The sequence below is a fragment of the Xenopus laevis genome, chromosome 6S (assembly GCF_017654675.1).
Source record: "Xenopus laevis strain J_2021 chromosome 6S, Xenopus_laevis_v10.1, whole genome shotgun sequence".
Taxonomy (NCBI): Eukaryota; Metazoa; Chordata; class Amphibia; order Anura; family Pipidae; genus Xenopus; species Xenopus laevis.
Genome location: NC_054382.1, coordinates 9,046,285 through 9,073,133, shown reverse-complemented (window position 1 = coordinate 9,073,133; position 26,849 = coordinate 9,046,285). Strand labels below are relative to the sequence as shown.

At 41.4% G+C, this 26,849-nt stretch overlaps 1 protein-coding gene across 10 annotated transcripts in view; it reads left to right on the top strand.

Annotated features, from left to right (window-relative positions):
* kmt2c.S (lysine methyltransferase 2C S homeolog) overlaps positions 1-26,849 on the top strand; it is a 142,061-nt gene that overhangs the window by 105,167 nt on the left and 10,045 nt on the right. For 8 of the 10 annotated variants that reach the window (XM_041567350.1, XM_018269015.2, XM_018269010.2 and 5 more), the window contains 21 exons: positions 1,210-1,242; positions 1,340-1,483; positions 3,436-3,574; positions 4,732-4,946; positions 7,261-7,334; positions 9,217-9,414; positions 9,539-12,055; positions 12,188-12,522; positions 13,066-14,780; positions 15,478-15,589; positions 16,095-16,173; positions 16,264-16,327; positions 16,962-17,194; positions 17,449-19,023; positions 19,598-19,810; positions 20,799-20,963; positions 21,477-21,615; positions 23,049-23,196; positions 24,263-24,441; positions 25,847-25,989; positions 26,144-26,393. In XM_041567350.1, coding sequence (XP_041423284.1) covers positions 1,210-1,242; positions 1,340-1,483; positions 3,436-3,574; positions 4,732-4,946; positions 7,261-7,334; positions 9,217-9,414; positions 9,539-12,055; positions 12,188-12,522; positions 13,066-14,780; positions 15,478-15,589; positions 16,095-16,173; positions 16,264-16,327; positions 16,962-17,194; positions 17,449-19,023; positions 19,598-19,810; positions 20,799-20,963; positions 21,477-21,615; positions 23,049-23,196; positions 24,263-24,441; positions 25,847-25,989; positions 26,144-26,393 — 8,670 coding nt within the window. The remainder of the gene's footprint in view (positions 1-1,209; positions 1,243-1,339; positions 1,484-3,435; positions 3,575-4,731; positions 4,947-7,260; positions 7,335-9,216; positions 9,415-9,538; positions 12,056-12,187; positions 12,523-13,065; positions 14,781-15,477; positions 15,590-16,094; positions 16,174-16,263; positions 16,328-16,961; positions 17,195-17,448; positions 19,024-19,597; positions 19,811-20,798; positions 20,964-21,476; positions 21,616-23,048; positions 23,197-24,262; positions 24,442-25,846; positions 25,990-26,143; positions 26,394-26,849) is intronic. The other 2 variants (XM_018269007.2, XM_018269006.2) reach the window with 2 other exon arrangements.

Genomic DNA, 26,849 nt, shown 5'->3' with positions numbered 1-26,849 from the left:
TGCTTTTTGCACAGATTCTGCATGTAGAGAGACATGGTGTCTGGTGATTTTACTAGAATGAGCTCTAATACATCTTCTAGGCAAGTGTAAGGGGCAGATTCATCAAGGGTCGAAGTGAATTTGAGGGAATTTTCGAAGTAAAAAAATTCGAATTAACTTTTTGGATGCTTCGACCATCGAATAGGAAACTACGACTTCAGATTCGATTCGAAGTAAAATAGTTAGAATATTCGTCTCTTTAAAAAAACTTTGACTTCAATACTTCGCAAAATTAAACCTGCCGAAGTGCTATGTTAGCCTATGGGGACCTTCTAGAGCAGTTTTTTATGTTTTTTTTTAAGTCGAAGAAAAATCGTTTGATCGAAGCTGAAATCCTTCTAATCCTTCTATTCGAAGGATTTAATCGTTCGATCGAACGATTTTAATTCGACCGCAGGATACCCAAATTCACTGAAAATACTTGACTTCGATATTGGAAGTATTTAAATTCGATGGTCGAATCTCAAAGTATTTTTGACTTTGAAATTGGACCCTTGATAAATCTGCCCCTAACTGTCAGTGAATATCTGACACCCAACTGCTGCATGAAGACAGAATGAGGAGAAACAGATGCTGCGAGAGGAATAGTGAAGATAAACTTGATTATTTCAGAAACAATACAGAATATTTAATTGATTGTATTTAGAAAATTTTTTATTTAAAAATACTGATGGCTCAAGATACAATTAAAGATCACCGCCACAGGCTATGGAAAAAAAAAAACAAATAACAGAACCTAGTGCAATATTATTAATATTCAGTGCAACACTAATCTGCGTGTGTATCTTGAACCATAGAAAGTCTATGCACAGATTTTTCGTGTGTGTTATAAAGTGCTATAGTGATTTCTACAAGGTGCCATCTCCAAAATAAAATTATAATTAAGTCAAAGTGCTTTTAGTGCTTACTTCTAAAGGTAAAATTAATTCAAATAAGATGCAATGGTGTTTTCTTCAATCAGTAAAAATCAGCATGGGATTGGCATATCAATATCAATTTCAGGGTAGAAAAAGGAATACCCTGGAGTTGATATTGATATGCTGTTTTGAAATTTAGGAATCTTGTAAGTGAGACCTCGATGTAAAGGAGTTGAAACGCATTGATACAAATCTCCTGTATTCCATCATTTCCACCTACCAGTTTGCTAATTAGTCTTTCTTTTCCCTTCAGGTGCAATTTTGGGGAAAATGTATAAAATTCCAGGTAATTATCTCCGTCCTCGTACCAGTGGGTCTTTAAAAAAATAATTTTAATAATAAAAAAAATGTTTGGTTCCTACCTTTTTTTGTTGGGTTTACAGAGCTTGAAGGAAAAGATGTTGAAGATTTATTTACAGCTGTGCTGAGTCCTCTAGCCACCCATCCGCCATCTTTGCCACAACCGCCACCACCTTCAGCTCATCCTCATCCTCCACATACACAGCTCTTGCCTTTGCACAACCAGGGTAAGTTCCAGTCCTTGGTTCAACCTTTGCTCTGTTTAAAGACTGGGTGAAGGTTATTCCATACAGTCACTCTTCCTAAATAGAGCCTGTGTTATTAGTTTGCCAAGTTACAAAGCTAATGTACAGGCACCACCTTCAAACCCTTAGGTGTATCATCAGCGTATTTATTTATATATGGTACACAGGTCCTTCCATTCATGTAGACATCGAAAAATCGTAAAATCCATGTAAAATAAAATCAGTAGTAAAATCTATAGTATATTATTTGCTCAGATAACATACAATCTTGATACTTGATTCCATCACCATTTGGTGAATATTCTTAAAGAGGAACTATCACAAAAATGACAATTAAATATAAGCTTCATCATACTGAAATAAGAAACTTTGTAAATCAATTAAAAAATCTGCATTGTTTCTGAAATAATCAAGTTTATGTTCACTATTATGTTCTTATTTCAGTATGCTGAAGCTTATATTAAATGTTCATTATGCCATAGTTCCCCTTTAATAATAAACACATTTATTTGTGTTATAGCTCAGGACACAGGACTGGCATTCCATTATGTACCTTTTACCCCAGGCCTTGAGCTGTAAGTATTGGATTTTGGCCAGGCCTGGCATCTGAAAATACCAAGGACAAAAAAAGATCATAGTGATGTAGAGTAAAGAAAGTAGTATTATACATACAGGGATTTGGTGAAGGGGCTGGTATTAAGAAATCGGAGCCGGTTGGAGACTTTGGTGGGGGTGACACAAAGGTGGCCCTTGGCCAAAGTTTTCATGAGTACCAGCCTTTCTAAACATCTGACTTTTAACCATGCCTCCTCCTCCTCCATGATTGCCCAATATAGCCCATGTCTGCCAGGGAAACAAAAACAAATTGATTCCTTTAATAGACTTAAAGGGATACTGTCATAGGAAAAAATGTTTTTTTCAAAACGCATCAGTTAATCGTGCTGCTCCAGCAGAATTCTGCACTGAAATCTGTTTCTCAAAAGAGCAAACAGATTTTTTTATATTTAATTTTGAAATCTGACATGGGGCTAGACATATTGTCAATTTCCCGGCTGCCCCCAATCATGTGATTTGTGCTCTGATAAACTTCAGTCACTCTTTACTGCTGTACTGCAAGTTGGAGTGATATCACACAACCCCCAGCAGCCTAACAACAGAACAATGGGAAGGTAACCAAATAGCAACTCCCTAACACAAGATACCAGCTGCCTGGTAGATCTAAGAACAGCATTCAGTAGTAAAATCCAGGTCCCACTGAGACACATTCATTAACATTGAGTAGGAGAAACAACAGCCTGCCAGAAAGCAGTTCCATCTTAAAGTGCTCAGGCAAAATGACCTGAGATGCACCTACACACCAATATTACAACTAAACAAAATGCACTTGCTGGTTCAGGAATGAAATTTTATATTGTAGAGTAAGTTATTTGCAGTGTAAACAGTGTCATTTAGAAATAAAAACTACACCATAAAAATTAATGACAGAATCACTTTAAATTTATGCCAACCTAGAGCTGTAGGTATATACAGTACCTCTGTAGTCCAAGCTGTCCTATACTATTGGAATACTTAATTCTCTCTCCTTCCTCCTTTAAACCTTAGCAAGAATTTGCTTTACTACCGCCCTTGGCATAGGCAACAGCGCAGCATAAAAAATCTTGCTCCATTAATATCTCTTCATTGATTGAGTTCCATTTCTGTATGATACGTCAACCATATTTACTGTTCAGTTTGCTGTGTTCATGGATTGGTATTTTAACAAGAAGGTAAGAAAAGTTTTACAGTCCTTTAGCGGATCGGGGCCTAGTTAAAGTAGGTAATGCGCTTAGTGCACTTCAACAGAAACTGGATTTTGCATTTACATTATACCGCTTGTTCTTTTATTGGAGTTGTAGGATTTTGTGCTGAAACATTACATTTCTGTTCTTTTAAAGGAAATGGCTTTTTTCCAAGAATGCCTATGGTCAATGGACTGATGCTGCCAAATTCTCATCTCCAGCACAACCCTTTGGCTCCAGGAGCTGGACTAGGCACTTTCTCCCCTTTAGCACATCCACCATATACGGACAGCAGGTAAGTCACAATGCCATGTTGCTTACTGTGCGCAACAAAATCAATGAAGGGATTGAAAAAGCCATAGTTTTCTTCTTATCATATGTAGCGGCTCATTGGCTTGTTTTAATCATAATATACATTGGGTGAACAATACTAAGGAAATGTTCAGTATAAAAATAAAAACTGGGTAAATAGACAGGCTGTGCAAAATAAAAAATGTTTCTAATATAGTTAGATAGCCAAAAATGTAATGTTGGAGTGACTGGATGTCTAACATGATAGCCAGAACACTAACTCAGAGTTAGAGAGCTGAAAGGCAGGAAGTAGGGTTCTGGCTATTATGTTAGACATCCAGTCACTCCAGCCTTTATACATTAGATTTTGGCTAACTAACTATATTAGAAACATGTTTTATTTTGCATGGCTAATATAGTTAGTTAGCCAAAAATGTAATGTATAAAGGCTGGAGAGACTGGACGTCAAACATGATTGCCAGAACTCTACTTCCTGCTTTTCAGCTCTCTAACTCTGAGTTAGTGTTCTGGCTATTATGTTACACATCCAGTCACTCCAGCCTTTATACATTACATTTTTGGCTAACTAACTATATTAGAAACATGTTTTATTTTGCATGGCTAATATAGTTAGTTAGCCAAAAATGTAATGTATAAAGGCTGGAGAGACTGGATATGTAACATAACAGCCAGAACACTACTTCCTGCTTTTCAGCTCTGTTGGTTTCCAGTGATTGGCTACCAGGCAATAACCAATCAGTGACTTGAGGGGGGGGCACATGGGTCATAACTGTTGCTTTTGAATCTGAGCTGAATGCTAACACTCATTGAACACTTATGTCCCATGTGGGCCCCCTTATAGTCACTGACTAACTCAGAGTTAGAGAGCTGAAAAGCAGGAAGTAGTGTTCTGGCTATTATGTTCAACATCCAGTCACTCCAGCCTTTATACATTATATTTTTGGCTAACTAACTATATTTGATACATTTTTTATTTTGCACAGCCTATTTACCCAGTTTTTATTTTTACACTAAACTGTTCCTTTCATTTATAATACAGAGATAGCATAGATTATCAGCTGCGTTATTTTATTCGGTACAAGAGCCAGATGTTCACCTTTTATTACAATTATGACGAATAAATAATCTTTTGATTCACAGGGAAAAGACCCCATTGTTCCGTAGCATGGGAAATGACCCCGCCAGTGTCTGGCCTACTCAATCTCCTGGCTTGGAGGTCGAAGGCGATACAATGTCCAACGCACAGCGGAGCACGCTGAAATGGGAGAAGGAAGAAGCACTTGGCGAGATGGCAACTGTTGCACCCGTTTTGTACACAAACGTCAACTTTCCGAATCTTAAAGATGAGTTTCCCGGTAAGTCTGTTCAGTTTAAATGAGAACTAAAGCTTAACTGAAGAATTAGGGCAGAAATGTTGTACATTATGTTTTGTTTTTTGTACCAGCCCTAGGCAACCACAGCCCTTTAGCAGTAAAGATCTGTGTCTCCAAAGATGCCCCAGTAGCTCCCCATCTTCTTTTCTGCTGATTCACTGCACATGCTCTGTGCTGCTGTCACTTACTGAGCTTAGGGACCCACTCACAATATACAGTACACATAGAATAGAAATTTCACAATATAAGGCTGATTAGTAATTAATACACATAATTACTACATGGCAGCACAGAAACCAGTGCAATTAGCATCAGAATTTATTAATCAGCAAACCTGTAGCATCAGCTTATATTACAGCCAGGGAAGCTCATTTTCTGCTGGATAATTAGTGACGAGCCCTAAGCTTAGCTTCTCAACAGCCAATCAGAGCCCACTGAGCATGTGAGAAATAGGATAGGAAACTCCTGTAACAACTTTGAAGGCCTTTATCATTACAGTGAAATTTGTACCTGAAAGAAAGGAACTGCAAAGAAGAGCTAACGAGGTCGCACAGCCTTGTTAATAAATATAATTAGATTGTTTGTGTAACTTGGAAACCATAAAAGGAATAATTAATGGCTTAATTTTTTTTTTTGATGAGTGCAAATATTCAAAATAAATTCATTGTGTCCACACTTTGATATGTTGTCAAGATTGTATCTTGTGATAAACAATTAAGAGTAATAAAGTGCAATAGTGCAAGGAGTGTTAATTACGTAAGCAAGTAGTCTGTAGAAGAAGGAATCACCCAATAAAACATAACATTTAATAGTTAATTTAAACTCAAAAGAGGGAATTGATGAAATATAAAAACACTTAAAATTATGATGTATCCCGAACTGGTTTCACAGTTGTAAGGATTGCAGTATATCTGAGTGATGAAAATACTGGTCCCACCTAGATCATTACATCAGCCTATAGTCCCTCTAATAGTAGTATGAGTTGGGGTGGGGAGCAGGAGGGTGTCTATAGTAAAAGAAATTGGGTGGCTCCCATTGTGGGAAAAATAATGGACAAAAAAACACTTGTATGCTGGACCTTGTAGTATCACACAAGTGTTCCAAAATGGTGTGCAAGGAGAGTAAACTGACACTTTGTCCTCTCAGAGGCACCTAAGTAGGTATGGCCTATTCACTGTGTCTTGTGTTAAAGCAACACCAAAGTTTGAACGTGAACACAATGGGTTTAATAACCAAAGGTAGTGCAAACAAACTAAGGACAGACCCAGTGTACTGGACCTTGCAGTATTATACAGACATATAAGTTTCCAATACGGTGTGCATAGAGTATCTGGCGCTTTGTCCTCTCAGAGGCACCTAAGTAAGAGTGGCCTATTCCCTATCGCTAGTGCAAATGCAACACCAAAAATTGGAAGCGGCAAAGCCCAAAAATTAAGTCTGTGCGAGTGCTGGTAACAGCATCACCGGTCTGTCCAACGCTACCTCCATTATTGGAAGGAAACTGCTGCCACCATTCAGCCCACCCTCCAGAGTGCCTCCTTAGAACGCTCGATAGAGCAAACGCCTGGCGTACGTTTTTCCTGTATAGGCTTTCTCAAAGGCAAAATGGCGCCCCAAATCTCGCGATATTTACATCCTCTCAGTTGCGCCCATTGGTTGTCAGTAGTCACGTGATCATTAGGAAATCCTCCGGTTTCTTCAGCGTCCTAGTGCCGAATTCTGCTGTAGTTTAAATGGTAAGGAATGCACAATAACTGCAATTCCACTGCGCATCCACTGGATCAGAGTATCATTATCTTTACAACTATAAAGAAGCTGAACCTTTAGACTGGATCAATTTGTTCAGTTCATATTTCTAGCCATATTCGTTTTTAAGTGTTCAGTTTTCCTTTAATGCCTTTATGTTGAGTAGTTTAGTGTTACATAGTTACATAGTCAAATCGGGTTGAAAAAAGGCCAACGTCCATCAAGTTTAACCCCTTTAATTGAAACCCAGCATCCGGTACCAATAGATTGTATACTGTATTGAACAGACCTACCGGCTGCTGGGTTTTATTTAAAGGGGTTAAACTTGATGGACGTTGACCTTTTTTCAACCCGATTTGACTATGTAAACCTACACTACTCAACATAAACACCAACATCTATACTAATTGTAGATTTTAGTATACACTTTATGGGTAAAAAGGTCCCCTGCTATTTGTCTCTAATGTCCTCTAATGTACTTGTAAAGTGTAGGCTTGATTGATGTTCTGAACGATAATGGGTGCATTCTACCTTTCTGTTTTCCCAACAGACTGGACTACTAGAGTAAAACAGATTGCTAAACTATGGAGGAAAGCCAGCTCCCAAGAAAGAGCCCCATATGTGGTAAGTATGCCAGTTGGCCAGCCTCACTAATAAAAATTAAAGTGGACCTGTCACCCAGATACAAAAATCTGTATAATAAAAGTCCTTTTCAAATTAAACATGAAATCCAATTTCTATTTTTTATCAAACCGTTCATAGCTGTTGTAAGCTCATTTAAAAATCTCCGCTGTCAATCAAATATTGTCTGCCCCTCCTCTATGCCTTAGGCAATCACTTTCACTTTCCATTCAGCACTTCCTACATGTCACTGCTCTCCCCACATTCCCCCAGTTCTCTTCACCATTTAATTGTGTAGCCAGTACATGGGGATGGACATCAGGTCCCCCATTCTGGTGCACAAACAAGATTCTGAGATGATGATGCAAGGCTTGTCTTAATAACAGTGTCCACAAAATGGCTCCTGCCTGCTTGCTATCATTATGAATTCCCAGACTGATGGAAACAAGATTCAAATAATTTATATTGTGTAATTAAAGTTCATTTTACTTGACTAATGGGATAAAATAGGATTTTGAATAATTATTTTGGGTGACGGGTCCCCTTTAAAACATAAATGGTGTTATTTATGGCTATAATGTAAAGTTATATTAACAGGCATTTTTTTTGCCAAATGCCCCAGAGTTTGACCTTTAAGCACCCTATAGCTTCTGGGAACCTTTAAGGACCCTGTGAAGGGTTATCAAGATAGACCCATCTTGAGTGGGCTATATGGGACTGATCAGATCACGGGCCCTAGGGCTCAACAATCGGATCATAAAGCCAGGAATGCAGGCGGCGGAGCATCACCAAACCAATGCATTCCACTGTGATTTTAAGCCTGCCCAATCATCCGCTGCCCGATTCTTGCCCAGATACTGATTGGGGACGCCTGTCGGGGGCCAATACACTGGCCAGTAAGCTGCTGACTTTGTCTGTCCTTGTAGGGCCACCCTTAAGCAACTGCTCATTTTATTATCTACAAGCTCTTCCTTGCCTTTTATAGGCTGCCACTTGTAATATAATACCATTAAATGATCCAGAAGGTGGCTAACATGTCAGTGGTCATCCAGACATGGCTTGTGAGGCCTAATACAAATCACTAGCACACACTAGTCACTACCCTTAGTTATCTGAAATGACCCCATGTGGTAGTAGCTAATGGCTTGTACATACAATTCTGGTATGGTATCCGTTATCCAGAAAGCTCAGAATTATAGAAAGCCTATCTCCCTTAGACTAATAATTATTTCCCTTTTCTCTGTAATAATAAAACAATAACTTGTACTTGATCCCAACTAAGATATAGTTAATCCTTATTGGAAGAAAAACCAGCCTATTGAGAAAGAGGCTGCTCTGATGTTCTTCTGCTTAGCAACAAAAATTAGAAACTTTTCTCAAATCTTCCCTAAGCAGAAGAACATCAGAGCAGCCTCTTTCTTTCTTCTCAACTTCTTCCTTGACTACTTGCTGGTCAGACTGGTCGGAAAATGACCAGCAGGTGGCGCTGTTGTAACAAAATGTATTCATATAAACAGTACATGTATCCCTTAATATCGTGAAATTAAAAATAAATAATGAATGCACATTGCAAAAGTGCTTAGAATAGCCCCCTCCTCAATTTTACATTCACTTATTTTTATGGTTTACTTATCCTTTAATGTTTAAATTATTTTCTAGTACACTTAAGGTATGAAGATCCAAATTACTTAAAGATACCTTATCCAGAATCCCTGTCCAAATCATTCTGGATAGCCCATACCTGTAATACATTTTGTGCTTGCTCATCTTGCTAATGTAGCATTGTATTGCTTTAGTTACACAGAATGCAGCAGAACATCAGCCTGACATTCGGCTTTAACCTCCGTTTCTGTACCAATTAACTCTCCGGTGTCTTTGATTCCAGCAAAAGGCCAGAGATAACCGGGCCGCGCTGCGCATTAACAAAGTGCAAATGTCAAATGATTCCTTGAAAAGACAGCAGCAGCAGCAGCAGCAGCCGCCGCATGAGATTATGGAGAACAGTACAATAGACTCGGATCTTTTCAGAGATCCCCTGAAACAACGGGAGTCTGAGCATGAGCAGGAGTGGAAATTCAGACAGGTACAGTCTATTTTATACTTTAGATATGGCAACTGAAAAGCCAACATTCGATTTAATGAGAAATCTCTTGAATTCACTTTATTTGTCAAATGTCCAATCTCTGATGTTCATGTTGTTTTTGCAGCAAATGCGTCAGAAAAGTAAACAGCAGGCTAAAATTGAAGCCACGCAAAAACTTGAGCAGGTTAAGAGTGAACAACAGCAGCAGCAATTTGGATGCCAGCATCATCTGAGCCAGTCTGGCAGCGATACACCGAATAGTGGCATACAGAGCCCTCTGACACCACAACCGGGCAGTGAAAGCATGTCACCTATTCAGCAGAACTTTAATACAGATATTTTCCCCAAACAGCCATTGCCTGGAACCCCAACATCATTTTCAGATGATGTTTTTCTTAAACCACAAGCGCCTCCTCCAACCCCAACAAGAATCGCTCTACAGGAATCCCTTCAGTTGTCCTCTCAGCCACCATCTCCACAGATGTTTTCTCCTGGTTCTTCATACTCGAGACCTGCATCTCCTGTTGATCCATATGCTAAAATGGTTGGGACACCAAGACCCCCTCCGACAGGTCAGACATTTCACAGACGGAACTCTAGGTCACCTGTGGATGTTTGTCCTGCCAGAACAAACTTGGGGTGTGAGTCTAATGACAATAGACCATCTCCTGTTAGAGACTCTTGTTCATCTCCTGTCAGCAGTGATCCATCTCTAAAGGTACCTCATTCTCAGCGATCATTGATGTTCTCAGAACCACTTTCCAAAGTGACAGGATCAGTAAGGTTGCCCCTCAATGTCGACCAGGCAGGAGAAAGTTCTTTGATGCCTGGAAGCAATGATTCTTTTTCAAAACTTCCTTCTACGTCAGATATATTTCAGAGGCAGCAAATGGCACATTCTAAAATTGTTGATCAGTATAAAAGACCGCCTTTAACCCCAACTACAGGCATTGCTGATGGCAGTTCAGCTCCGTTTAAAACTCCCATGCGGCCACCTCAGTCCCCACATGAATCTTACAGTTCATTGCCCACCACTCCTAGACGTCTATCAGTAGATCCATATGAAAGGCCTCCCTTGACACCTAGGCCAACTGAAAATTTCTCACATGATCCTTATAACCAGTCAGTCCTAAGCAGTCATCCTGCATTAAATGAACCATTTGTGCATCCACATCGGATTATGAGACCGCATAATGACACCATTTCACAATCCAGTAATATGACAAGACCAAATACACAGGACCCATATGCTCAGCAACCAGGAACCCCACACCCTGTAACAAATCTCTATTTGCAATCTCCTACTGCTTCAAGATCTTCAGTCATTGAGCATTACATTCAGCAGCCACCCAGACCACTTGGACAATCAGCTGACCCCTACAGCCAGCCACCTGGTACACCAAGACCAAATATGGGAGATATGTTTGTTCCGCCTACTCTGAGTAAGAGACACCATGATCCATTTTCACCTGGAAATTCAAGGCAAGTTGTGGATCCATACTCTCAGCAGCCGGGAACTCCAAGGCCTGTCTCGGTAGATCCATATTCCCAACCTCCTGGAACTCCAAGGCCTGTCTCTGTAGATCCATATTCCCAACCTCCTGGAACTCCAAGGCCTGTCTCTGTAGATCCATATTCCCAACCTCCTAGAACTCCAAGGCCTGTCTCTGTAGATCCGTATTCTCAGCCTCCTGGAACTCCAAGGCCTGTCTCTGTAGATCCGTATTTCCAGCCTCCTGGAACTCCAAGGCCTGTCTCTGTAGATCCGTATTCCCAGCCTCCTGGAACTCCAAGGCCTTTCCCGTCTGATCCATATTCTCATCCTCCCAGAACTCCAAGGCCAGTCCCTGCTGATCCATATTCTCAACCTCCTGGAACTCCAAGGCCAGTCCCTGCTGATCCATATTCTCAACCTCCTGGAACTCCAAGGCCAGTTCCTGCTGATCCATATTCTCAGCCTCCTGGAACTCCAAGGCCAGTCACTTCTGATCCATATTCTCAACCCCCTGGAACACCACGCCCTGTCACATCAGATCCATATTCTCAGCCTCCAGGCACGCCAAGGCCTGCTCCTTCAGATTCATATACTCAGCCTCCTGGAACACCAAGGTCTGTTATTTCAGACCCTTATTCTCAACCTCCTAGAACACCTAAACCTGTCCTCTGTGATCCTTACACGCAGCCACCACGAACTCCAATGCCAGGTATCCTAGAGAATTGTTCTCCTGCCATAAGAGGAGGATTGCTCACAAATCAGGAACATTTCATGCAGACAGCACACAGTCGTGGATCATCTATGCATGTCCCTTTCATGAGACCATCAAACCAAAACCCACGACCCACAGGTCCAGGTTCTTCTGATATGTTTGGCCATTCTTCAGCTGGACCATCTCATGATCCCTATGATCAGCCTTCTATGACTCCTCGAGTGCAGACTGGAGATGATTTTGGTGATACCACAGAGATTGTTGATCCTCAAAGACCCATAATAGAGGAAGCTTTTGCTGTGCCTCCAGGAACTGCTGCCAACCCTCAACTTCAACCATTTCCTAATATGCAGCAAGGTTTGGCATCTGTAATCCCAGATGCACAGAACGCCATGTCCTTGATGCAAGCAGAATCAGAAGAGAAATTTAGACAGGTGACTATAATCTGTTTTCTTTATTGTGTATGTTCACAGAGCCTATGTTATGTGTTATTTTAAGTGGAACAGTAGGGAGTGTGAGAACTATGATAATGTTACAGTTTAAACATATTTCTTTTGTTTAAACAGCGTCAGAAGCTACGAGAGCTTATTCTGAGGCAGCAGCAAAACAAAAATTCAGTGCGGCAGGAGAAGGCATTGCTGGATCCACTGCAGATATCCCAAGGTGGTCATCCTGCTCATTGGCAACAAGAAAATCCTCCTCCTCAAAATGAAGTTTTTAACAGGCCTCCACCTCCTTACCCAGGGAGTTTAAGGGTTCAGTTTGGTCCAAAGGGAAGCCCAAGATTTCCTGTATTCACAAAAGATCAGCGTGGGCCATTTCCTGGCAATGCACAGTTTAACAGGCCGACATTTTCAGGGGATATTTCAAGCATGAGAATGAGGCCTCCTCAAGGCAACAGGTATTTTTTTTCTGCTGCTTATAAATATTTTACCACATCAAATATATGTTTATTTTGCTAAACAAATACTCTAAATACCTCTGTTTGTATCTGTGCATATTAAGACTATGATTGTATATAACATATGGGCACCTGGAAAGTTCCAGGGCATTAAGACTGTATGAATCGGTAGATAGTAGTGTGCCTTGAGCAGAACAGGTAACTTAATGGAAAATAAACTGCATCATTACTGGGGTGCCAAAATGTAAGACACCTCCTAATAAAAAACGAATGTCATTTCTGACAACAAATTTTTCAACATATCTGGAACTGGTAACATCAGTAAAGATTAGTGGTATCAAATTTATAATTGGTTGCTGTGGTCTCCAAGTTCGGTTCACACTGAGCTGCTCTAGTCACAAAATCTGTGTTGCTCACTCCTACTTGAATTACCTTGTTAGACTAGCTTGTAACTCGCACCATGAGTATGATATTTGCAGAAGGCAAAATTTCGAAATCATTACATATGTCATGTTCTTTCATATTCTTCTTTTCTTCCCACAGATTTGCTTTCCCGATGGTTGGCCCTGGTTCTGTTTTAGGTCATGAGCGCTTTGGAGGAAATCCCTTACAAATGCAGGTGTCTGGCATGCAGCCACAAATGAGAAGGGAAATGTCCATTGAATTGACCAGACCTGTAAGCTCACCAATGAGCAATGCTGCTGGTCTCCCTCTGCATTTTCCTCACCAAGGGATGCAGCAGCATAATATATCAGGCCAAGCATACATTGAACTTCGACATAGACCTCCAGATGGTAGACCAAGAATTCTTTTTGCACCTCCAAACATGATGGATGGCTCCCAAAATATAAGACATGGAGGCTTTTTCCCAAGGCCAGATTGCCATGGTCAGAGGTTAATGGAGCCATCTCGAGTTCCTCATCCAGGTCTTCCCAATCCAATGCATATTCCACCCGATCTGGATCAATTAATACCTGCTTCGCAACAAGGACACCTACATTTAGAACATCAGCCTGTCCTTGTAATGGGAGGGATGGAGCATCCTTCAGATACTGAAACCTTCTTGCAATCTTCTTTACCTCCAATGAGTTTAAATGAGGAAGCTGATAACCTGCCCATTGATAGTCATGCTAACAGTGGTTTAGAAGTAAAACTCGATCCTGACGATCCATCTGAAAAAGACTTGGATGTGAAAGATTTGGTTGGGGTCGAAGTTAAAGACTTAGACGACGATGACTTGGAAAATATAAATTTAGATCCTGATGATGCAAAGGGGGATGAATTAGATGCTCTAGATAACCTGGAAACAAACGACGATCCTCAACTCGATGACCTGTTAAAATCAGGGAAATTTGATATTATTGCTTACACGGACCCAGAGCTTGACCTTGGAGATAAGAAAGACTTGTTTAATGAGGACTTGGACCTTGGCGTGCCAATTGATGATAAGCTGGAGCTCCCAAGCAAGAATGATGAAATCACCACAGAACAACATGGTAGTCAGTCTATGTCCCCTAATGTATTATCTGCTCCACAGGCTAGCAGTGTTGCCCTAGAAATAAAAAGAGAACCTACATCATCAAATTCAAATGACGTTAAGCGTGAACTTGGTGTGGAGGCCGGAACGCAACAGCACGATGAAGATTCTGCTTCTGTACCCTCATGCAGTAGTGAGCACTCGGGAAAAGGAGAAAATCCAAATATGTCTGAAGATTCAATAGCACTGCCTGAACAAGATATCAGTAGCTCAGGTAACCTACCAGAATCTACGCCAGTGCTTGCTAACTTATCAACTGAAAAATCTGGCAGTGCTGAAGGAGAAAGTTTAGATGGTCCTCCCGTAACTGTGGTAACAACTCAACCAAACCCATTGTCATGTATTCCTCAAGATGTAAGACCACCTGAACAGCTATTAGAACACTCTTTGAATTCACCTATGGCACCAAGACTTAACCATGGGTTTCCACAAGGGTCTCCATCTAATTCGCCCTTTCCTTCAGCAATGCCAAGTGGCCATAATTTTGTCACCGGGGATAACCAAGATCAAACCGTGCCCCTTCCAAATCAACCAAGTGCTACCGGCTTGCCAGGTGCCCAGCAATTAATGCTTCTGCAAAACCGCGATAGACCCCTTCTTTTGGAAGAACAGCCTCTTTTACTGCAGGACCTGCTTGATCAGGAGAGACAGGAACAGCAGCAGCAAAAGCAGATGCAAGCAATGATCCGGCAACGTTCAGAGCCATTCTTTCCAAACATAGGTACGTAGTGTACACTCAATGGGCTTTTAAATTAGTCTGATTGGATCCCAATTCTAGTATCATTTACAGCATTTGTGGACTAAGGCAACGTTATTTAGTTAGATTCTTCCTACCAGTTAAACCCACTGTATCATAATCTCCTTATCTTAAAGCAGGCAGCTTTCAGAATCCAGGAGGTTCTCCTTATTTTGGAACTCAATATCTTTGTTTAAACTAAATGGAGTTTTGCGTGGCTTGAACAGTCTCATGTTGTTTGAATTCATGTCCACATAGATGGAATTGATCTGCTTGATCAACTCAAACAAGTGGATCTCCAGCACAAGGGGTCTGTGGCCTCTGTTTCTTCTCTGATTTGCTGATGTCTCATGCACAAGCCAATGGGAGGCATCTCCCTCTCTGCTTTTCTCTATATACAAGTCTAATGGGATCTCAAGGCTCAATTTTTCAGCTATTCTACCCATTTTTCTAATATATTCAGTGCTGAGGGTGGGGATCAATAAGTCAAGGTGTTCCCATGAATATCCCAAAGGAAACTACTGTGACATGTTCCTAGGAAAGAGGAGACCAACCAACCAGATCATGTATCTAGATTCAATGTAGTAATAGTAAGGAGAATTAAGCAGTTTTGTTTATAGAGCATGTCATGTGAGAAGAATGAAAGAGGTGCACATGTAGTAACAGTCTCATTTCATTTCAGATTTTGATGCAATCACTGATCCTATAATGAAAGCAAAAATGGTTGCGCTCAAAGGCATAAATAAAGTTATGGCACAAAACAATCTTGGGATCCCACCAATGGTGATGAACAGGTAGGTGAACATTGCATGAAAACCTGCTGAGAATAAGAACAACTATCTGTAGATCTGCTTTTGATTTACTTGGTGGGAGAAAATGAGCTCATGAAAGAGGCTGGAACCTAGAAGCAGAGTAGAGAAACATTCTTGAAGAAGCAGCAGCAATTCAGTAAAGGTTTAAAAATCATTTTTTTGTTGGCCAGTGATGCCTGTTTCAATTCAGGTGCTTCCTGTGTGACTGCCTGCTGAATTAATGTAACACAGGAACAAAGATTTATTTGGTCAGGTTACCAGATTAGCAGATCGGCCACCCATTGAGGAGGAAATTCAGACTCAACCAGGAGCTCAACCTTCAGAGCCAATTATAAATCACCAGAATATACGCCATTGGCAACCTTAAACCTTTCAAGCTCAAATCTAACTTTTGCGTTACTATGTCTATACCAAACCAACTGTATCTGTGTTGCATGGGATATTTATTAAAGGAGAAGTGGTAAGCGTTCATGTATTTCTTTAACAGATTTCCGTTTATGGCACAACAAATGTCTGGCGCACAACCTCCTGATAGCCAGAGTATTGTCCAGCAAGCAATTACTCAGGTAATTCTCCCCTTCTGACTTTATACATTGTGCTTGTGTGCGTATGTTGTTAAATGTTTGTATTTCAATGCTATTGTATATCTTTTATAGGATGGAAACCTTGCTCCGCAAATGATGAGGCCCGATCCACCAAACTTCGACACAGGCTTTGTCAGTAAGTATGACCTTCGTCAGTAAGACCGTAGCCCAACCGAGACCATGAAGGACTGATAAAAGCTGCTGGTTCAGCCTGTCCAGACCAAGCTGATGGTTTATTGTCCCAAGTCCATAGTCCTGTCTGTCCAATGGATATCTCTCAGGCAGGTTAGAAAATCCTGCTTGGCAAGAACCACATTGACACCTTGATAGGGTTCTCTCCCCATTGTTCTCTGTTAGGATCTGATTGTTGCCAAAACGGGCAAAGATCTGCTTGTTTGGCTTCCTCGCTCCACAAGCAGATTTTTTAGGGTATGGCCACCTTTAGTGTCAATTTCCATCACTTTTCATCTCCCTCTATTATCCACATGTTCTGTAGCTGAGATCCTGGTTACTCTGATTGCCCCCAGTTGGAGATTGGCATTGTTTGTGTAATACAGTGATGTTATTGTTAGATATAACTTTTCAGATCAACTAGGTTTAAGTAATCATTTGACAAAACTACAGCTCCAGAATCACCAATTTAATGCAATGTATTGCAGCTGTTTCCACCCATAAACATGAATTATTTGCCAAGTTTTCACATATTCAAACAACATACTCTGCAACAGCTAGTAGCATAATGTGCCATCACATGCTTTGTTTTGCCACAGAGGAGTCTCAGACAAAGAATTATGAAGAATGGCTGCAAGAGACCCAGCAGCTCCTCCAGATCCAGCAGAAGTTTTTAGAAGAACAGATTGGAGCTCACCGAAAATCCAAGAAGGCTCTTTCAGCCAAACAGAGGGCAGCAAAAAGGACTGGTCGTGAGTTCCCTGAAGAGGATGCTGAGCAGCTAAAACAAGTTACTGAGCAGCAGAGTATGGTGCAGAAACGACTAGAACAGGTGAGCCACATCAAGATATCCAGTACCTTTTATATACCGCATGGTCTCTGTGAATAGACTGGTACACCACTGCTAAGCAATAATTGAAATTGAAATCTGGTTGCTATTCTGTTTTATTTATTTTTAAAGAATAGAAAATGAAGAGGGTCTGGCTAGAAAAATAAACAATTAGGCAGAATAATAAGGTCTATATTTCAGGACTATATGTTGGGTTGAACTTGTTCTTGTAAATAAACTTTGCTCTCTACACTTAGATACGAAAGCAGCAGAAAGAACACACTGAACTTATTGAAGAATATAAAAATACACAGCATCAGCAATTTTCAACTACCCCGATTATTCCTGGGAGCCCACACCCCCCGCCTGTGATGCCTGGAGGAGCTCCACCACCTGTCAATCCGCAGAATTTCCCTATGGGCCAGACACTACATCCCCAGGCACCTGTGATACTTGGGCAAGCCAATCCACCGAGAATGCCAACCTTACCAGGATGGCAACCTCCCAATGCTCCTCAAGCTCTTGTCCAACCTAATGCTCCCCGGATGCAGCGCCCCGTGAATGCCGACGTGGCAAATTCTAATCCCAATGCTCCACCCAAGGTGGAATTTGATGACAACAACCCTTTTAGCGAAACCTTTCAGGAGAGGGAGCGCAAGGAGCGTCTGCGGGAGCAACAGGAGCGCCAGCGTATTCAGCTTATGCAGGAGGTGGATCGGCAAAGAGTTCTGCAGCAGAGGCTTGAAATGGAGCAGCAGGGCATGATTGGTCCTGACCTAAATAATGGCTCTTTGTCTCAGATGCCTTTTTTCAGTTCTGAATTGCCCAGTGATTTCATGCAGCCAACACAGCAGCCAACACAAACTGCTCATACCATGCCTCAGCAAAACGTACAGCAGGGGCTTGTCAATTCTCCCCCAGCTGCCCCCTTTATCCAGACTGCTGAGAGAAGTCCAATGGGATTGTCTCCTTTTGGGCAAGGGGCGCAGCCCAGCTCAGCAGTCCCAAATGTACAGTCCGTTCAACAGTCTCCTGGCAGTATTCTTTCTTCTGGCCATACAAAGCAGCCTCCGTTTGCACCAAGATTTTCCTCTGCATCTCCAGTAGCTGATAATGGTCATTCCTCTGAGCATGACAACATGACTGCCACTAACAACTCAAGCCACCAAGGACCAGGTCAGTCCCTTATCCAGTTATATTCAGGGATCATTCCTGAGGAGAAAGGGAAAAAGAAACGACAGAGGAAGAAGAAGAAGAAGGATGATGAGACTGAGTCTATAAAGTCCCCTTCCACTCCCCGCTCCGATATGACGGCTCCTCTCACACCAAGTATTTCAGAAGCATCCACACCAACAGTGACCAATCAGAATGATCATGCTGATTTCATTCGCTCATCGACTCCAAATGCGGCTGGTAACACCGCTATGGAATTGGAAGATCCCCTCGTTTCCAGTCATGTGAAACAAAGACTATTTCAGGAGCCTAACCCTGAACGTATCGCTGGGCCCCATCACACAAAAGAGGCTCTCAAAATCCGTGACATTAAATTGGAACGGGCCGATGATGACCAGGCTGCCGAAGCCGCCGAGGAGGGGAGAATGGAGGAAAATAAAGCCACATCGCACAATGCACTTTCAATGGATGTAACTTCTCAGCCAGCAAGTGGCCCCTCAGGAAAACTGGAATCTTCAAATGAATTGCTCAAGCACTTGCTGAAAAATAAAAAGGAACCTCTCATGTTGCACCAGAAATCCGAGGAAAGCCTAAGGTCAGAAGAGGACTGCACCTTCGATGTTAAGCTGCCGGACACACAGAGCCATATAAACTCTCTGGTAGGTGCCTCTGGCGGAGGAAAAGTTCTTTTTTATGTCATTGGTAAAAGGTGCAAAATAATCAACATGTTTCTTCCTTCAATGCACAATGTCTCTGTTGAGTCTGTGACCAGTCTTGTCCAGTTATAAAAGAATTGTCTCTCATGGTGGCCTCAACTGCAGAATGTGAAGGATCCAAGCAGTAAAGGAGATGGCTGCCCGAGCTGAGAGCTATGGTGCCCTCCTTCTGGGCTTTGTCCATTTTGCAGCTGAGATTATTTTTGTGGCAGTTGCTTCAATGTAGGTGAGACCCATCTCCATTGTGGCAATTCCCAGTCTCGCATATTAATGCAGTTATGGAAGGAGATATTTTTTAGACAGCCATTCCTCACTCATTAAAGGAATGCTTAGCCCTCATTTATAGGTATAGTTTCCCTATTTCGTTTTCCCCCTATTTCTAACTGGCTGACAATGCCTAGTGGTGTTGCACTTTGGCCCACAGGAGGTTTTCATCACACAGCTATTGTAGAAAGTACAGGAACAGAGGCTTCATCTCTTTATTGTTAAATTATGGGGTTTTTTTCCCCTCTTTTAGCAAATGCTGGAGAATAAAGAACCCGGCTGTTTCAACTTCAACCCAAGCTTGTTCCAAAAAACAGAATTTGAGATGGAAAAAAAGAAACCGAGGAACAAACGAGTACAAAAATCGGCAGAGAAAGCCACCCCGCGCTCAAAAAAGAGGAAAAAGGATGAAGAGCAGAAGCCAACTATTTATGCCAACAGAGAGATGTTTACCCAGATAAAGCAGGTAACCCTGCCAACCCTATTTTCTGAAACACATCAGTGAATGTTGTGCCACCTAGAGGCCAGATCTAGCACTGCATCAATTTTCTTCTACAAATTCAGCAATTACTTATTTTATTATTATTATCATCATCATCATCATCATTATTATTGTGAATTTTGTAAATAATATTTTGTAAGACTAAAGGTGGCCATACATGGCAGATTAAAGGTCCTTTAGACGGATTCGGCAGCTTATCTGCCAGTTTATGGGGGCTTCTGATGGCTATCCGCGATCTGGCCAAGATATAGATCTGGGAGGTTTGATTTTCCTGGTGATCGAGGACCGAGTTGGCTAGTTGATACAGTCCTCATCCCGTCTGCACCGAGTCTCTTCCTTGTAATCTGATTGTTCTGCCCTAGGGCGACCTCACCAAACGAGCAGATCTTAATGTGTAAGGTCACCTTTAGGGTAAGGGCACACCTGGAGATTTAGTTGCCCGGCGACTAATCGCCTCTTCTTTGGGACGACTAATCTCCCTGAACTGCTTCCCCGTGTCTTCTGCCGGCTTCAATGAAAAACACCTGCGCCAATGCACTGGTGGCGGTCGGGCGACGTCGGAAATCGAAGTGCTCCGAGCGCATTGGCACAGGCGTTTTTTCATTGAAGCCAGCAGAAGACACTGGGAAGCAGTTCGGGGAGATAAGTTGCCCCAAAGAAGAGGCGATTAGTCGCTGGGCAACTAAATCTCCCTGAATCTCCAGGTGTGCCTTTACCTTAAGGGTCCATGAAGGTAGATGTAGGCAAAAGTTTGGGGGAGGCGCAAGGACCGTAGATGTAACTCTGCTGCCTCCCCTAATTCCAGTTCTGTGAATCAGGATCTACAGCAAGTGGCCAGCAGGAGGAAAGTTGGCAGCTCCCCCCCTTGGTAGATGTCTGAAGCTACTTCTTGCAAAGGCTAGATTATAAACAATGTGTGGTTCTTTGCATTCATTTCTGTGATTCTTTTCAGCAGCTGTCCCTTCTTCCGTTAATTGAGCCCATCGTAGGAATGAACATTGCACAATTTGTTCCCTATGGGACTGGATCTGTTGGCACAGGGAGCCGTCTCCTTGGTACCTTTGGCAGTGCTTCGCTAGAAGGGGTGTCAGACTATTATTCCCAGTTAATATTCAAGGTTCGTAATGAAAACGTCCGGGTGTGCAACTTTGTTATGGGACACACAACTTGTAACTGGTGCGTCGGGTTCACTCGTTATGCATAGGTTACCCGATACTGTGTTGAAATGCAAAATACATCCAAAATAAGTTGGATTTCTTGTTCTCTAAGGCCAATAATGTGCACTCAGTTTCCTGTTTTGCACTTCCTTAATTCCACGTTATTTGTTATTCAGAGTGTTAAAGGGAAAGTATTCAACCCCAGGCACCATGTACATTATTAATATACACATGCTGTGCTATACTTGGGCTGAAAGCAGAATCAAAACTAGTGTGCAGGGCTAAAAGGGGTGGTTCACCTTTAAGGCAACTTTTAGTATGTTTTAGAATGGCAGCTGTTCCATTGGTCTTCATTTTTTTCCTTTTGTATATGTTTTTGAATGATTTTGTCTCGGAATATCCCTCTCTGCATCATACCTAAAGGTGAAAAACCCCTTTAAAATAAATAATCTAAATTTTGTGTCCCTTCACAGCAGAATAATCTGAGTAATCCGCCAACGCCACCAGCATCCCTTCCGCCCACTCCTCCACCGGTGTCCTGTCAGAAGCTGGTGAATGGATTTGCCTCGACTGAAGAGCTGGCAGGGAAGGCAGCGATATTAGGAGGTCATGGTAAGCAGCCCCTTTATCTGTTTGGTGGCTTTGATTTAACAACGGGTTTGTTCTTTTGCTGGAGCATTGGGGAACATTTTGCATTAATGATTTAACAGGCAATTTAAAGGGCATGTAAAGGCAAAAAAATTAAATCCAATTTTTACTTTCTTTAATGAAAAAGAAACCTATCTCCAATATACTTTAATTAAAAAATGTGTACTGTTTTTATAAGAAACCTGACTGTATGCAGTGAAATTCTCCCTTCATTTACTGCTGTGGATAGGAATTGTCAGACGGTCCCTAACTGCTCTGCTGGGAAACAATCATACTTATGAACAGCAGGGGGAGCCCCCACCTTACTTCCCAGCCATGCAGAACTCAAGCAGCTTTGTTTGTTTCCCTGTAGAGCAGTCGGCGACTGTGTAGAGATTTGTATTGGATTTTATTTTTGCCTTTACATCCCCTTTACTGTTTCCAACTCCAGCTGCAGGGACAAAGATCATGGAGCCAGATTTAAACAGATAAACTGGGATTTTATTTGGAGGATTATTTTGCTGCAGCCACTGGTTCTGCAGAGTTGGAGAAAGTTTGTATTAAACAATACAAAAACTATAAAATCCACATTAGATTACATGACAACACAGGACCCAGTGCAGTCTGTATATTCTGATTATTAATCAGTCTTGTTGTATCCGCTTCTGGCAGATATTATTTGACTTGTGCTGTTTTGATGATTTATGACGATCCCTAAGCAGCCCAGACCACACTGAGCATGTGCACAGTCTTGGTCTTGCAAAGATGTTTAACAAAGTTACAAGATGGTGACCCCCTGTGGCCAACTTTGAAAGCATAAATCATGTGTTTGATTAGGCTTGTGGTGCAGTAAGTTCATGTTTATATTTAGTATACAAAATACAGCATTTCTAGCCTTATTCTATTTTAGAATTTACTTACCCTTTAATGGGGTCTGTATTTATTGTATTGTGCATCTTATGAAAATGTCACCCACATCCAGGCACGTGTGCAGCCCAAACGCTCTACACCAGATCTATGCTTTGCCTGCCTTCTTGTTCCTACAGGTGCTCCCCACCAGACCCAGCAACACAAATAAATATTAAAAGAAAATAGAAATAATAATTGAAAAATAGTTCGATGGGCCCCTGGTCAAACTGGACCTTTAGGCTATAGCCTAGGGTAGCCTGTGCATTAATCCGGGGTTCAGAGATACACCCCCTTGACAGTCTGTTAAATCTGGGTTTTAGTATTAAATCATGGTACCTGGGTGTTTTGTGAGATCTGAAATGAGTCTGATCCTTCAGATGCTGAGACCTATCCATCCATATATATATAGTCAGCAGAAATTCAACAGTATGGAAGCTCCCAGTTATTCCCATAATTGTGCTGCATCATACATTTGCCTTAACTCAATGCTAATTGCTTTTCTTTTTCAGTTACTAAAGCCCTGGGACCAAAACAATTCCATCTGCCTTTCAGGACGCAGGAGGATTTGATAGCAAGAGCCATGACTCAGGGACCGAAATCTGTGGACGTCCCTGCATCTCTACCCACCCCGCCCCATAATAATCAGGAGGAGTTAAGGTAATGCCATATTCCTGTCTGCACCATTATTCGCAAAGAAGGTGTTTTTGTTTGTTGCACAAAGGCCCCTTTCTCCTATAATTACTTAAAGGATAAGTAAACCTTAAAAATAAGTGAATGTAAAATTGATTAGGGTTTTATTGTAAGCATTTTTGCAATGTACATTCATTATTTTTTTTTTTAATGCCAAGATATTAAAGGATAAATGTACTGTTAATATGAATGAATTTTGTTACAGCAGCGCCACCTGCTGGTCATTTTCCCACCAGTCTGACCACCAAGTAGTCAAGGAAGTTGTCAGCGACTGCTCTGATGTTGTTCTGCTTAAAAAAAAATTAAATTAGAAATCTTTCTCAAATCTTTCCTAAGCAGAAGAACATCAGAGCAGCCTCTTTCTTTCTCCTGACAACTTCTTCCTTGACTACTTGGTGGTCAGACTGGTCAGAAACTGACCAGCAGGTGGCGCTGTTGTAGCAAAATTCATTCATATTAACAGTACATGTATCCTTTAATATCTTGGAATTAAAAATAAATAATGAATGTACAATGCAAAAATGCTAAGAATAGCCCCCTCATCAATTTTACATTCACTTATTTTTAATGTTTACTTATCCTTTAAATACTGATGCACCAAAGCCAGGATTTCCTTTGGGATTTCCTCATTTAGGATTTTCATTTGTCCGAATCATGAGTGCCGGACCCAACCAAATCTTTACCCTTAACTTTAATGTTATTGGATGTTTGAAGGTGACCTTGGGTAAGGAAATAACCAGACCCTGCTGAATCAGTTGTCTTTGTGTTATTACAGGGATGGGGCACATGGAATTTTTTATCCTGAAAACTCTAAATGCAGGAAGGACATTTCCCATAGTGTTTTTTTTTAACCAAACAATTGTTAATTATTAGCTGCTTTTTTTCTCTGTAGTAATAAGGCAGTGCTTTAATGTACTAGATGTAATAGAAGTCATACCTGTAGTCTCAAGCATATGCCTGTGTATCTCTATATGTTAGACCATACAAGGAGCACAAGTTTAAAAGCCATTTATGTGCCTGTCTGTTCTTACAGGGCTCAGGATCACTGTGATGCCAGGGATAGCCCTGACAGTTTTGTGCCCTCGTCATCACCAGAGAGTGTGGTTGGAATAGAAATCAGCAGGTACCCGGACCTGTCACTTGTGAAAGAAGAGCCGCCCGACCCTGCGCTGTCTCCGATCATCCCCATCCTTCCTAGCAGCACGGGTAAAGGTACCCTAACCTTCTTACTTATTACTTTACTCCTATGGATAGCGATTATTCTTTAAAGTAGTCCAGCGTAGGACCATAGGCGGAGGGGGATTTTTGTGCTTGGGGAGGCTACTTATCCCATTCCTTGTTTTGATTTTACCTTTCTGCTTATGTCCTGTAAACACAGGGCAAGTCATAGAAGAAAGTGATATTAGAATGAGTATTAAGTCTATGATGGCTGACTCTCTAGAACTGAATATCTGTGGTGGGTAGGGGAGAGCAAGAAGCTATTCTAGGTTTTATAATGACCCTCTGTTAGTTCCCCAGTAATAAATACACAAAATGCCAAGACATTTTTTGCCTCTCACTAGTGGCAAAATGATTATGTGTCTCCAGACATGGAGTAGCTTTAATTTCCCCTTTAAACTTCTATTATTCTCAGACAACACCCATTTAAATTAGAATTAAACCCTAAAAATGAATATAGCTAAAAATGCTATGTTTTATATAGTGAACTTATTGCACGAGGCTAAAGTTTCAGCTTGTCAATAGCAGCAATGATCCAGGACTTCAAACTTGTCACAGGGGGTCACCATCTTGGAAAGTGTCTGTGACACTCACATGCTCAGTGGGCTCTGATTGGCTGTTGAGAAGCTAAGCTTAGGGCTCGTCACTAATTATCCAGCAGAAAATGAGCTTCCCTGGCTGTAATATAAGCTGATGCTACAGGTTTGCTGATTATTCAATTCTGATGCTAATTGCACTGGTTTCTGTGCTGCCATGTAGTAATTATGTGTATTAATTACTAATCAGCCTTATATTGTGACATTTCTATTCTATGTGTACTGCATATTGTGAGTGGGTCCCTAAGCTCAGTAAGTGACAGCAGCACAGAGCATGTGCAGTGAATCAGCAGAAAAGAAGATGAGGAGCTACTGGGGCATCTTTGGAGACACAGATCTTTACTGCTAAAGGGCTGTGGTTGCCTTGGGCTGGTACAGAAGCACAAAACATCATGTACAACATTTCTAGCCTACGTCTTTAGTTAAGCTTTAGATCTCCTTTAATAATAATCCACCCATTCATTGGACTACTTTAAAGATTAATGAAACCTATTAATGAATTTGAATGTTTATTTGTTCTACTGCTCTTCTGTTTGGAATTCCCGTTGTTATGCTAAAAAAAAAACTCTAGCACCCAGCAGGCAGAGGTTTGGACAGTGGCGTAACTATATAGGAAGCAGGGGGGCCAGGCGCACTCTAGTTACGCCACACGGTTTGGACGACAGAATGAACACCGAACAGGAGATTAAGATCAGTAATAGAAATCAAGTCCATAATTAACAGACCCACTTGTACATGCTCCATAATGCTAAAATGCAGCTCAGCTTCTCCCTGATTAATTGCCACTTTGTATTTCCCTCTAGGTTCTGAGCTTCGGGATTGTGTATTTAAGACTGAACCCCCATCCCAAACAATGTTCTTCGGACCACAGTTTGTTCAGGCGTCCAATGGCCCGAAAGCAGGCCTGATCTCCGTGGCCATCACTTTACATCCCAGAGCAGCTGAGGTAAAGAATCTCCCTGCATGTTACCACTTTATTATATCCTACCAGCTTCCAAATACTCTCCTATCACCAGATCATATTTACTGTAGCTACAATTCAAATATATTATAATAAATTTGTAATGTTCTCTGTCGCTGCATTTTACTTGCCTCTCCAGAACATTAGTGGCGTTGTTGCTGCCTTTGCGGATCTTCTGCAAGTCCAGATTCCTACCAGCTACGAAGTGAGCAATGCGCGTGAGCCTGGCTCTGTCATCTTGATGAATGGGCACAGACTGAACCCCAATATGGAGTACAGGCACCCGTTTTTCCGGCAACGGCCAAGACCAGGACTCATGCCCCAAGGAAGGCTGATTGGGCCCTATGGACTAAGACCGCAAAACCTGCCGTTTCTTTCATGTGATAACGGTGAGTCTCAAGCGCATCATCTTCTTATAATGAAATTATAGATGAAGTTTTTGTGCAGATTCTCATTCACCCAGGTCATGGTATGTCTATAGAAATAAGTCAAATCAACTGGACTTGCTGTGTTTTTTCCTTGAAGACGTTTCACCAGTCATCCAACTGGGCTTTCTCAATCCAGAATAACTTGTAAATAGGATCTGTCTTCAGCAATATATCTTCTGCAATGTTACTCCAATTAGCATAATCTGTTTATCATAATCGACAAGGATGTCATGAAGGTTTAATAACACATCAAAGCTCCAATCATGCTAATACAATCAACACCTAACTTAATAACTTCATTGCGGATTATGATAAACCGATTATGCTGATTCCAGAAGATATATTCCCAAAACAAATTATTCTGAATTGAGAAAGCTAGTTGGAACGTCTTCAAGGAAAACACACAGCAAGTCCAGT